The 13886-nt window shown below is 36.8% G+C and overlaps 1 protein-coding gene across 11 annotated transcripts in view; it reads right to left on the bottom strand.

The window, feature by feature from the left end:
* Positions 1-13886, bottom strand: part of LOC6044582 (RNA binding protein fox-1 homolog 1) — a 520873-nt gene that overhangs the window by 117896 nt on the left and 389091 nt on the right. For 8 of the 11 annotated variants that reach the window (XM_038261802.1, XM_038261801.1, XM_038261808.1 and 5 more), the window contains one exon: positions 2071-2487. In XM_038261802.1, coding sequence (XP_038117730.1) covers positions 2071-2487 — 417 coding nt within the window. The remainder of the gene's footprint in view (positions 1-2070; positions 2488-13886) is intronic. The other 3 variants (XM_038261805.1, XM_038261807.1, XM_038261809.1) reach the window with 2 other exon arrangements.

Genomic DNA, 13886 nt, shown 5'->3' with positions numbered 1-13886 from the left:
TTGCTTCCACTGTACCTAAAATTGTCTGAAAAGTCCTAATCATAACCTAAAACTTTGCCAAACTAATGAATGACAAAACATTTTCTTGATTCCAATTTATTACGAGGCTCTGTCTTAGCAACTAATTGACTGATTTTCAATGACTATAAATAAAAATTGTAAGGATTTTTTCGAAAAAAAATCAGAAGATGAACATTGTTTAGAATCAGGGGGGGACCAAAGTATGGCCCGCGGGCTAATCGTGGGCCGCGAGGTGATTTTTTATGGCCCGCGGGCCGATTTTGAATGATCATGTAAAATAGCCCGTTGACTACTTGTAAAGTGATTTTATACTTTTTCAATATTAGGGTTTATTTTTAATCATTTTTTTGTTAATCAAAGAATGATTTATTGATATTTTGATTTGAATAATTAATGACCCTTTTTATGAACTGACACTGAAACTTACTTTGCACGCAGAAATCTTCCCTCGGGATTCGAACTTATGACAGTTGGATAACGAAACTGATTGACTACCATCTGACTCAGGCAGACAAAATTATAAATTGAGGGAATAAGGCTGTTGCAAATACATAACAAAGTTTTTGTCGACCATCGCTCCCCTCATAAATTACCTAAATTGATCAGTCACCATTTTCCAAAGATAAAAAAAACTTTAAAATTTTAATGAAAACACAAGTACATTCAACTGAAAACTTTTTTTTTCAAATGCTTAAAATATTAAAATCGATAATACTGATAGAATCTGAAATTTTGTTAAAAAAAAAAAAAAAAAAATGAGAATTTAATAGCTAACTGCTCCAGGATGTTACATTTTTCCAAGTTCAGAGGTTTGGAGAACCTTTCAACTGAGATCATTTTATAAGCCTTTACAGGGAGAGTACATATTTCAAAGTTTGGATTTTGCTAGCTGAGTGCTTGTTTTAAGGAACAACAAAAATTTCAAATAAAAAACTCCGACTGATAGTTGTATTTTTGTATTCTTTGAAACATGGATAACGTAATTATTTTTTTAAATAACTTTGAGCACCCCTGGTTCATATCAAAGGTTGCTATTTATTTATTTATTTTATTTAAAATAAGAAAAACTGATATATTTTTTAAGGAATTGAACTTTTTGTGAATAATATTGTTTTAAAAATAGTAAATTTGATTGTAACATTTTCTAAATTTTCCTCATCATTACAAATGCAAGTTGCAAAGGCAATAAAGCGATGAGAAAATTCCCTCGCATGATATTCAAAATAGACAGAAAAATATTTAAGGCTTTGGAGAGAATTGCTCACCATTTAAAAATTTCTTTTGATTTTCAGGAATTCAGTGGTTTTTTTGCGAAAATCGACGAAATTTGCCATTTTTCACCATGATTTCACCCCAAAGGCCACCAATCGGACAACTTTTGCTATTCAAATCGTGCTGTTTTCGTAGGGAATTACTGTTATTTGATTTTTTCAAGCTTCCCATGCGCCAGTGCCAACGCACACCGCGGGTTTGGTTTTCTAGCTTCGGTACGTGCCTGAACCCATTTGTGTATTGGTATCTTGGTATATCGTACCAGTGCACCACGGCACTCTCGGCTCGCCCCATCGGTTTTGTGTCTGGCACTCACCCATGGCATGAACCCAGCGTGCTGTGGTACGCGCCGTGGTATTGAACCCGTTTTGTACCGCCAGCGCATACCACGGCACGTACCTCGGCTCGTGCCGAGTGAAGCACCTTGGTTCATACACCGGGTTCATGCCATGGGTGAGTGCCAGACACAAAACCGACGCGGCGAACCGAGAGTGTCGTGGTGCGCTGGTACGATGAACCAAAATACCCTCGGTTCGTGTGAGTCGGGTACGGGTGTAAACCGAACAAAGCAGGCGCAAAGCAAACCCGAGGGACAAGTGAACCGCGTGTACCGCACGGCGCAGGGAAGCTTGGATTTTTTTTTTTATCTAGAATGTTCAATGACAATTTTTGTTAATTTCCACTACCTAAAGAATAAAACTATGTTTACAAGAATGGCATTGAGATCTGTAACTTTCCCTCGCAAAAAGAAAACCATTTGAAAAAAGGTTTACTCACCCCAAACATGGACCGCAGGTCCGGGTCCCGAAACCGGAACGGAATATTGGACACGTGTAGTCGCTTTGGCTGCGCTTTGGATTCGGCCATGGCGGTCGCGGCCGCAACGGCGGCGGCCACACTCTGGGCCTGGGCCTGCTGTTGTTGCTGTTGCTGCTGGGCGGCAACCTGGCTGGCCAGTTGGGCCGCAGCGACCGTACTGAGCGCCGTTCCGGAGGCCGTCGTTGTGGTGGTCGCCGTCGTCAACAGGCCCGGACTACTGCTACTGCTGCTGGCGGCGGCGGCCATCGAGGAACTGACCGCAGCCGGGTCTGGGGAGGTCGTACTGCTGGTGATGCTGCTGCTGGTGGCGTTGACGCTGTTGTTGGCACTTGAGACTTGCGTTTCTGGTTCCGTTTGCTGCAATAATTCGGTCTTCTTATCGTGGAATATTGCGGCAAGTGGTTGCGTGTGTTTTTTTTTTTGTGTAAATGTTTTTATTTTGAGTGGTTTTTTTTTTGATGATAGCAACGGCACAAACGGAACAACGCAAACGGCACAACGAAATCATAGTGAGTGTCGTAATTTTTCAGTTTTGTATTTTTTTTGTGGTAGCGTGAAACGAAAAGAACAGAACGAAACGGGTGATGTAGGATTAAAAAACACGAAGAACCAATTTCTGAGCGACGCTGTAATTACATGATGGTTACACAACACGGATATGGTCGCGCTAATCGCTGCTAGTTAATCTAGAAAGCTTTTACTAAAGAGAACCGGAACACCATTTAGAAGAGGGGATAAACATAACACGATTAATCTACTGAACGATGTTTGAGGTGTAAAAAAAGGTGAGCAGTAGCAGCAGCATTTAAGGATAAGCTATCGCGGTCGAGCGTGACACGTGGATCGTGAGCTCGCGCGCACACACGTGAGCGACTGAATGGAAAAGTTTGATTTTGTTTTTGGTTGGGTAGGTTCAGGGAAATTGGTCACGTATCCCTGCGGGAGGGATAAGTTTTGCTACGCCGTGCGTAGAAGGTGGTAAACCGTACTCTCGTTTCCGAAAATCGTGAAAGGCGTGACTTTGTGCCAGCGGAACTCCATTTCCGCTTTGGCTTGATGCTTAATCTTGGCAATTAGCTGGGTGGGATTAGAAGATACTAATTTATAGCATGAAAACTTTTGCACGGAAATCAGAGGAAACTTGCACAAGCCATGAACTAGTTTGAAAAGAATCATCAAATTTCCTTTAATTTTGGCTTCAGATACGCAAGAATTATCAACATGACAAATGATTTTGTGGTCTTCTTCTCTCAGAGAACTTTTAAAAACATTGTTGTCGAGGATTCACCTTAAAAAAACATGGATTTTTTTAAACAAGACTGTTTTTTGAGTGCTTTTTCAAAAGATCCCATATGTCATGGGTTTCCTATGTTGATAAGACCGTTTGAAAAAGCATTCTAATTTAATTGTTCTTTTCTTTGATTTTAATGAAATTTAAAATTGGAAAAATGTTTCAATTTGTTATTAATTAAAATTCAGTATTTTTCAATAAATCTTTAGAATTGTTTGAACAAGCTATACTTAGTGCTTCTGTATGATTTTTTTTAACTAGATGACTGAACCGTGCAAATTGTATGTATTTTTTTTTCAAAAAATTTCAAAATTTTAATGAAAATTAAAGTTTAATCAACCTAAAACAAGTTAAAATGCATTTTCCTGCGTTTATAATCATATTTAGCATGTTTGAACTCCTTTGAAGACATTTTAAATTTTCATGAAATATCAATGTGCGAAAAGTTTTTTTTTCGCGAAAAAAAAATTTCCGTCAACACATCGATATTTTGAAAACTAATGGTTGGAGGCCAATGGACGCGTGTAAATGCATTTTAAAACATTTTTTCACCCAAATGTTTAAACCTATGCTTGTAATTTAATTTTTATATTTTTATTTTTTTTTGTTAGAGCCGAGGGAAATAAACTTCAAAAAATATTTGCAACGGCCTAATTGCATTACATCTGAGAACACTCGATTACATGAAAATTAAAGCGGCCAGCCCTACTGCGTTGTGTTTACCACAGAGAGGATTCTGTGAACGGATCACATTTCACAGAATCTAGAGGGGAGGAAGGAGGCGTGGACATACCGTACCAAACGCTCCGTTGAAATTTAAATTAAAAAAACCAAAAAAAAAAAACAAATTATTGTTAGAATTTTCCACAAAAATTGCATTTTCACAAAAAAATGCAATTTCTGATAAATTAGGCTGGTACAAATTTTATTCAAGGGTCCTGATTGCTCAAATTCAACCACTCCATTCGCGAGCACAAATAGCAGGCGACGCGATACTGCCCTGATGAATTCCTACCGTTTGTCATTTCCACACCATTCGCTCACGAACACTCTTTTTCTACTCTCCTTCTCTCTCTGATCGGCTCAGTCTCCGAACGGCTCAGGCAGGCCGAACGTCGCCGATCACTCTGAACTGAACACATTTTTTTCTATGATGCGCTGCGTTATACTCATTGATTTGGGTTGCCTAAAATCAATGTTATCAATTAAATTGTGCATTTATTTTGATTTCATAACATTATAGACACCATTCAAAAAAACTTCCACCAAGAAAAAATCAAATTGATGGCAAACTGAGGGCCCGGAGACAAAAAGACTGCCGCGCTGGCATTTTGTGAGAATGGCTCTTCGCTGAGCATGGTAGTGTGTGAGTGTCGTCGAGCGACGGAGTAGGCAAATATTTTCACGATGTATTTGTTCGCTGAGTGAACAGTTCGAGCCACTCGCTAGCTGCTTGCGACTATCATTCGCTCATGAATGCTAGCGGGCTGGAATAGGCGACGAATTGATAGGCGATGAGTGAGTGGTTTCTGTTCATTGAACCGAAAATCAAGACCCTTGATTTTATTTAAAGTTTTTGTCACCCCCTCCCTCCACCCCCTTCAAAATTGGCCCGAAAATCAGGGGGCAGAAAAAATATTTTTTCAAAAAACTTCAAAATTTCAACAGAAATTTAAATGCTATCTGCTGAAATTGATTCAAAATGCATTCCCCTGCGTTTCAAATCTTGATTGGGTTGATTTAAACATCTTTTGAATTTTTAAAATTTTCGAAGTTTAGTATCGCCAATTTTTTTGTTTTTTTTTTTTTCATTGTAATTTCAATTTAATTTTTTTTGTTTGTTTTTTTTTTTATTTTTATTATATAAATTTGCTTTGCACAAAAACTAAATGTCCAAAAACCCAAAAAAAGGAAACTTCAGAATCACAAAGATATCTTTTTCAAAATTTGTAAATTGGCATAATTTTTGAAATTTTCAAATAATTTTATACCAAAGATTGGAAAATCACATAATCCTAATTTTTAATAATTGGACCAATAGTTTCCGGGATATCAAAAATTGAAAATGAATTTTGATTTATTTTAAATAATTTCTAAATGTTAAAAATAAAAACACGAATGTTGGCTAGGGTGACAACAAAAAATGTCATCAGGCCTCTTGGCTCGATTCTTCAGGTAAAAATAAGTAACTGTGCCAATTTTAAGCCAAATCGGTTAAGGTTTAAGGGTCGCTATAGAACATTAAATTTGGCGAAAAAAAAATCATTTCATGCAAAAACGTCTTCATTGAATCGCTAGGGTCAGGGTTAACTTGGATCGTTTTGCGGTCTTGGACCAAGTTGTTTTTTTTAATGGCATTTTTCGTGACAATAATCACATTGAACGCAACCTTTCCGTAGAATTTAGGTTTTTTTGCTTATCCTCATACATTTTTGCAAATTTGTTACGGAAACCTTCGAGCTTATCCGGAATTCTTAAGGTTTTTGCCTCAGGAACAATGTTAATAGAACAACAAAAAAATTCAAAACACGTTTAGATTTTTTTCGTTGTTGAAGTTGGAAAAATGTTTTTTTTTGCCTAGAATTATCACGTCTTTCTCTCAAAAAAACATCTAAAAAGAAATGCCACCAAAACCAATACCATCATTTTGTAGGCAATTTCTTCCTGAACATTTTTGCTTTTGAGCAATTCTCTACGAAATCGTTTTTTTCTTCAATTTTTATTTTTGTGTTTTTTAAACCGGCTGAACCTTTTTTGATGCCTTTTGTATGCCCAAAGAAGCCATTTTGCATCATTATTTGGTCCATATAATTTTCCATACAAATTTGGCAGCTGTCCATACAAAAATGATGCATGAAAATTAAAAAAAATCTGTTTCTTTCGAAGGAATTTTTTGATCGATTTGGTGTCTTCGGAAAAGTTGTAGGTATGGATACGGACTACACTGAAAAAAAATTATACACGGTAAAAAAAATTTGGTGATTTTTTATTTGATTTTTTTTTTTTCACTAAAACTTGATTTGCAAAAAAACATTTAATTTTTTTCATTTTTTTTTATATGTTTTAAAGGACATCAAATGCCAACTTTTCAGAAATTTCCAGGCTGTACAAAAAATCTTTGACCGAGTTATGAATTTTTTAATCAATACTGATTTTTCAAAGAATCAAAATATTGGTCGCAAAAATATTTTAACTACATTTTTCGATGTAAAATAAAATTTGCAATCAAAATGTACTTAAGTGAAATTTTGATAAAGTGCACCGTTCTCAAGTTGAATCCATTTTTAGGTAACTTTTTGAAAATAGTCGCAGTTTTTCATTTTTTTTAATTAGTGCACATGTTTGCCAACTTTTGAAAAAAATATTTTTGAAAGGCTGAGAAAATTCTCTATATTTTGCTTTTTAGAACTTTGTTGATACGACCCTTAGTTGCTGAGATATTGCCATGCAAAGGTTTAAAAACTGGAAAATTGATGTTTTCAAAGTCTCCCCCAGCAACCCACCATTTTCTAATGTCGATATCTCAGCAAATAATGGTCCGATTAACAATGTTAAAATATGAAACAATGGTGATTTTCTGATCTTTTCGGAAAAAAATATTTTAAATTTTTTTAAACCAAAACTAACATTTTGAAAGTGCGTAATATTGAATGTTTGGACCTTTTGAAATGTTAGTATTGATTTAAAATTTTGAAAATATTGTATTCGAAAAGATCGGAACATTTCACGAATGTTTCGTATTTTAACATTGTAAACCATTTGTTGCTGGACTAAATAAATCCTACTTTCCACAACCAAGTTCATATATTACCAATTCCTGTCCAATTCGTCTAGCTCTAAGTCGCGATTGCACTTTCCAGCAAATAAATTATTCCAGTAACCAATCGGCTCATTCCCCGCAATAAATTATGAAAACCAGTATTTGCATGCATACACGATTGCATCCGTCAAACCTTAACGCGCCGGGAAACTCAGCCCAGCACCACTAACTGGCAAACAATTTCGATTAAAATTTCAATAATTGACCACGACGACCTGGTGTGTGTATGTCCGAGTCCATAACAGCATCATCATCATCAGCTAGTGCATTGTTCCACGAGCTTTTGGGCTTGGGAATTAAATTCTCATTACTTTCCGCACCATCATCAGTTTCATCCTGCTGATCAATATTGCATAATACGTTGCATGTACGTGTACAAGGTTTTGAGGAAAAGGGGTAGAGCAGTATGAAACTATTATAATATTCCTTTTAATTACAACCCCCATCTCCGGAGTTAATCGCATTAGCATGTTCCTTCGAAGAAGGAAGCACACACACACATACACCAGCTGGTCCGATCTATTCCTGGAGATTGATCTCCGCAGGACAGCAGACTGGCAGTGCCGGTGGTGGGTAAAGGCTTAAGGTCCCACATCATCAGTGTGCTGGAAAGAATCTTCCTCGATACAGAGGAGAGCGAGTTCGCTCTGTGTAATCGCATTACTTCCGCCCAGTTGGCCAGAAATTGAACCACACGGCTCGTTCCGGGTATAGCTTGCGAGCGATGGGGTGTTAGTTTTTTGGTTCAAACTACCCCCACCGGACGGTTTCCATGGTGATGCTCCGGCTGGAAGCTTACGGGTGTGTGAGCCTTTATGCAAAATTCCGGGAACCTTCCAAAGGGAGCGGGCAGCAATCGTGCTGAATAATTCATCATATTTATAACGACGACGAAGCACACACATACACATACATAGTTCCATATGTGTGCGGTGTTTGGAAAATGGCCACTTCCTTTGCTGACGAGCCGAGTCGGGCGATCGGTCATCATCGCTTCACAGGTTCTAAATCACTATCAACATTAGTGCTGCTGCTGCTGTGATGTGTGATGTATTCCCCCGTTGGAAGCCACAGAGTCCCACCAGTCATGCTGGTGGCGATGTTCAAAATAAAGACCTTTCTTTGGCCAGCTGGACCCCGACCGTACTCGGTCGTCCCCTGGTTTCTGGGACTATTTCCGGTGATGAGGCAAAAACTGTCGGGCTGGCCCGGGGCACCGTTACACGGTTCTTCACTTTATCGGGTCAATAAATTTCAATTTATTTCGATCAAAGTTATGAGTTTCGACGGAGCGAGACTTGCTGGTTTGAAGCGTCCGATGAATGCTTGGGTTTTTTGGGAGAACGGATTGTCGTGAAAATTGGTGAATTATTGTTGCGAAGGAATTTTCTAATCGATTTGATGTCTAGGGCGAATTTTTAGGTAATTTATACGCAAAACAAAACGCCGAAATGATTTTTTATCAATAAGGCTGGTACAAATTTTATTTAAAGTTTTTGTCACCCCATGTTTGCACTATTTTTAAAATCTTTAGATTTTTGAAAATTTTCGATGTTTAGTTGACTCGATTATACGAAGGCCTTGGCAAAATCTCTCACTTCGAATAATCGAAACATTGGATAATCGAATCACCAAAAACTTTTTTCGATGCCTTAATTTCGATTGTTGAGCTTTAGTATGACCCCAAAACAGCCCATGATCGCATAAATGTCCCATATGCATCTTCATCGTTTTTGAGTTATTGATGCAGTTGGGTTCAAAATCATGTGCCTTTCCAGAAAAGCCTACAACATCCAGTACTTTGTTCTAAAAATCAGGAGGAAATCCAGATTTTTTTTGCGAAGTTTGTGTGGGACAAACTTCAATTGCGTTTTTCTCAGCTTGCTGTTTTTGCATATGGGACATTTATGCGAACACGTAATTTATAATTTTTAAATCCAAGATGGCGGCCAAAATGGCGGTGATGAAATATTTAAAACAGCATTTTTTGATTTTATAGGGAATCAAATATTGCATTTTTGCAATTCAAATGTTGAAACTATAGCTTGTTATTCAAATGTTTGTATATTTTTACCCCAACCTCCCCCCTCTCTACCGTGATCACGGCCAGAGCCGAGGGACAAAAACTTTGAAAAATAATTGCATCGGCCTGAATGTTAAATTTCCAAAATACGATATTTTTTCTTAAATTTTCGATTTTTCGATCTGTTTTAGGGGATTAAAAAAGACATCTGCGTTACGGACCGCGCATTGGACTCACAATCCAGAGGTTGCCGGTTCGAATCCCGGGGCGGACGCAAAAAATTCTAAGTGTAAATATAGGTATTCGGTGCCCTCTCCCCGTGCCCATACCTTCATACTTAGGAGACCCGGGAGGCGGAGTCTTGTCGCAAAAAGAACGATACACGCCTGTGGATCCGTTGACGAAACCGCAAGGTTTAAGAGGGCCACATTATAAGGTGTTACGTCGATTCCGTCTGCGTTACAGATTAGAATGTTACAAAATCTGGTATCAGAGATAAAACAAAAAAAAATATTGATGAAAAATCTCAAAAATACAACAAGCAATTAAAAAAACGATTTTTTTTATGTTAAAAAAAATGCAATCGAAAATGACTTTCAGAATACATAGGCATTATAAGGAGAAATATTTCGAATAGTGAAAATTTTTTGTAGATTGAAAATACTTCCTAAAGAAAAATCGCCTGGAAAGGCTTGGAAAAAATCTCATACATATTTTTCATTTCCGACTTTGTTGATCGAAGATTTTTTTGTGAAAATGTGTATTATCAAATCAGCCATCATTTTTCAACTTGCGATATCTGGGCAACTATTGGTTCGACTTATAATATTAAAAATGAATCTTTTGGGAAGTTTTCTGCCCTTTTAATAAAAACTATAAAACTCAACTCAAAAAACAACCTTTAAAAAAGAACTTAAAACACTTATTTTGGACATTTTCAAATGATGGGCTAGATTTTTGAATTTCTTAATTATTATTTTATTGTAAAAGAGCTTAAAATTTCACAAATGTTTTATTTTTTTAAATCTAAACAATAGTTTACGAGGTATCGCAAGTTAAGAAATAAAGGATTAGATTAGATGACGCAGAAAAAAAATTTATATTACAAAATTTAGGAATTTTCCCAGCTATTTGCAGGAGTGTTTTGCCTTTATAAAGTATTTTTAAATTGCAGAAAAATTCACTCTAAATCGCTTATAACATAACAAAGGTACACTTAATCAAAAAAAAAAAAATGTTCAGGCATTGCAAATTTAATTTTATATCCAAAAAGAATTTTAGAAATTTAGTTTGACAATAATTTGATTCCTTAAACTTATTATTTTTTTCAAAAATGCAATTCTGGAGTTTTTTTTTAAAGGTCCAATACACCAAATTTTCTGTTTTTGCTTTATGGGTGTTTTTGAAACCGCCTTGAGTCAGGGGTATTAAAAAACACCCAAAAAGCAAAAACTGAAAATTTGGTTTATTGGACCTTTATAAAAACAACTCTAGAATTCTTCGGTACCAGATTTTGAACCATCCTAAACTCTTGCGCATAAAATGCAATTTTTAATGTCATTTAAAAAAAAATGATAATGTGAAATCAACTTTGAGCGACAAAAAGTGAAATAAATGAAATGTGAAATAAAAAAAATTTACCGCCCTCTTTTTTCCTGAAAATTCCTTATCATAACCTTGAACAAAATACATATTTTCGAATATTAACAGGCCCAGTTTGTCAGACCAGCTCATCAAATTGTATGAAGCTTTGCATGAAAAAAAATTAATAATGGCACAAAATAGCAAAAGTAAAAGTCGATTTGCGAGTACTTAAAACAAGGCAAGAAATTTTCTAAAATAATGCTTCAAAATTGCATTACTTTTCAGAAAAAATGATTTTTTACAGCCAAACAAGAAAAGACCAACAATCGATGCACAGATTTTTATCATTGAATGAATATACAAAAAAAATGCATGAGATACGACTGAATGAAAAAATTATAGAAGGATTATTCTGTTTACAAGTCCACAGATTTAAGTATAAATGTATTTAAATGTCTTTAATATGAAATATTATTGAAATATGATTTCAAGGAAGGTTTGCCAAACCTTCAAAATTGTTAGTTGATCGGAAAAGTCCGGCAGCGAAATGGCCATAGATTTGGTATTTTCAAGCAAAAGTTTTCTGCGGGAAAAAAAACTGAATACTTCAGCACAATTGCCATCCTAATGGCCGCCATATCGTAGGCCATCATTACATCAATCGTTATCGTTACGGCTTCATTGCATGCCTTCGTCGTCGCCCCCGTTGGTAGGCCCCCAAAATCTGGACCATGTCTTCTGGCCAAACAAAGGAAGTCCAAAATCCGGCCAGCAGCAGCTGCCAAATGGGTTTTCTTCTTCTTTTTTCCCCCCAATAGTAGTAACAATAGGCAAACGAAGGACGAAACGCATAATATCCAATTGCTGCTGGCATTTTCTTCTCTCGTCTAATGCAAAAGGACGATTAGTGCGCACAACTTAATCTGTAGAGAAATGGAACGTGATTTTGACGGCAAATTTGTGAGTCACATTTGAGTTTTGTGGGTTTGTAGGAGGTGCGATTGCGATTCCGCTTGTCCGTTTGTGACTTCAACAAATTTCTTGAATTTTTAAAAATAAAATGGACTTGTTAAAGTGCGATACAGCCGTCCTGGAAATTGTTTCACGCTTAATTTAACGCCAGTCGACGCGAAACGGACTCATCCTGATGAACCGTACCTTCATTCCCCCTCCTCCCCTTACGGAAAAGCTAATTGATTCTCCCAACTAAGTCTCGTAAGTCCCAGCCAGAGCGGATAAGGGTCGGGCCCCAAATTACTTTTCGGCTTTCCAAACACCTTTCGCCGGGTAGTGGAAAGCACGTTGCTCTCCTTCTCAAGAAAAAAAAAACGCCTCCTAATACGGAAAGAGATGCGCAAAAAATAGCTCCAAGATTACTCATGAATGGACCATTTCCGGGGCTGCTCAAATTTCCAATTGCTCTCGTCGGGGCCTAATGGCCTCACCAAGTTGGGAGTCCCATCGCCGCCGCCGCCGAAAATCGTCGAGGACATTCCAATCGGCACGCTTCCGATTGGATTGCTAAATTTTTCCGACTCCGTGTGTGTGTCAGCCCAGGTTGATTCAATATTCTCGGATTTCCCTGGCAGGCTGGGTAGCAGCTGGGAGCCCGCCAGCGGCCTATCGGCGATCTCGAAACCTGGACCGTCGAGACGAAAGGGAGTCAGGACGACGAAAATCGAAGGAAATTGAGTTTCCCTCCTTATTGAATAACGATGGCCCTCGAAGAGGTGCCCCCAAAAAAGAATGAGAAGGAAGCTTTTCCTTCTCAAAGGTTACTTGCTATCTGTGGAAGAATGTGTGAGCAGGATGTTTGTTCCCGAAAATCCCGAAAGCAAATGGGGAATTGTAACGTTGAAATGGGACGTCATCCCATTTCCAGGGACTTTGCTTGGCAGCGCGACACTTGAAAAATAAATTGGCTTCACTTTTGGAGAAATAGTGTGCGAAAACGTCGTCGTCGATATGGAAAGTGCCCTGTGGGATATTTGGACGAAGAAATTTCGTTCGAGTTGAAAAATGGTAAAAAAAAATATTGATGCAATATCCCTCTAAACGTGGTGGAAACTCGCACCCCGGGATGAGATTTTTTTGCGCCACATTGAATCCATAAAATTGTCAATTTGCAGTCCAAAGCTCCCAGGGGGCAAATTGGTAGAATATGTAAATGCATGGAATGTGTAAACAGTTTCCTCTAAAAGGATATAAATCAATAAATGTCGAATGTTTTTGAATAGTTTGCATTATAAAAACTTAGTTATTTTTTACAATTTGTTTATCGGCTTAACTTTGAATTGGTTTAAACTTTATGTAATGAGATTTTGAATTAAAAACCCAGGATTTGATGAAAAAATATAAAAATTAAAAAAATTTAAAGACTATAACTTTGGACTATGATCCAAGCTGATGTCCCTACTGATGAGAAAGAATTTTAACTTCTGAAATATATTTTCTTGGATGGACACTGTCTAAACATAGACATGTCTTTATGATAACGATAACGATTATCGTTATCGAACCACGTGAAGCCATTTATTTAAAATTTCTTCGAAAGACTGGTCAGCAAAAAAAAAAATGAATATTTGTATTGGAAAACTTACGTACAATCGGTTGTAAACTATTTAGCATAAATTGAATAACGTTAATTTTGATGTTTTTAATCACAAAGATTATTTTGAAAAGCTTTTAATATTTTAAATTTTAAGACCCCACCTCAAAATATATCGTAACAAATTAGAAAACCCGTTATTTTCATGAATTTATTGATATGTGGGTTGACTCTTACAATGTATGCAGCAATTTGTGATACCATCTGTAATTTTTTTTTTAAAAGGCATGAAATCAAAATAAAAGTCTTGTACAGATTTGTTGAAGACAATAGATTTAAAGATAGCAGGCAATCTGTAGGGGAGAGTGGGGAGACTTGATCCCCTTTTTTTGTATCGCAACTCTGTCAATTTCTCACAAAACTATGATCTTTTTGCATGAATTGAAAGCTTAAACATTCAACTATGTTTGGCTGATAAGGGTATTTCATCAGATAAACTCTTCCAATA

This window comes from Culex quinquefasciatus, chromosome 3 (assembly GCF_015732765.1).
Source record: "Culex quinquefasciatus strain JHB chromosome 3, VPISU_Cqui_1.0_pri_paternal, whole genome shotgun sequence".
In the NCBI taxonomy this organism is placed as follows: Eukaryota; Metazoa; Arthropoda; class Insecta; order Diptera; family Culicidae; genus Culex; species Culex quinquefasciatus.
The sequence above is the reverse complement of the archived record's forward strand: the minus strand, read 5'-3'. Positions and strand labels throughout refer to the sequence as shown.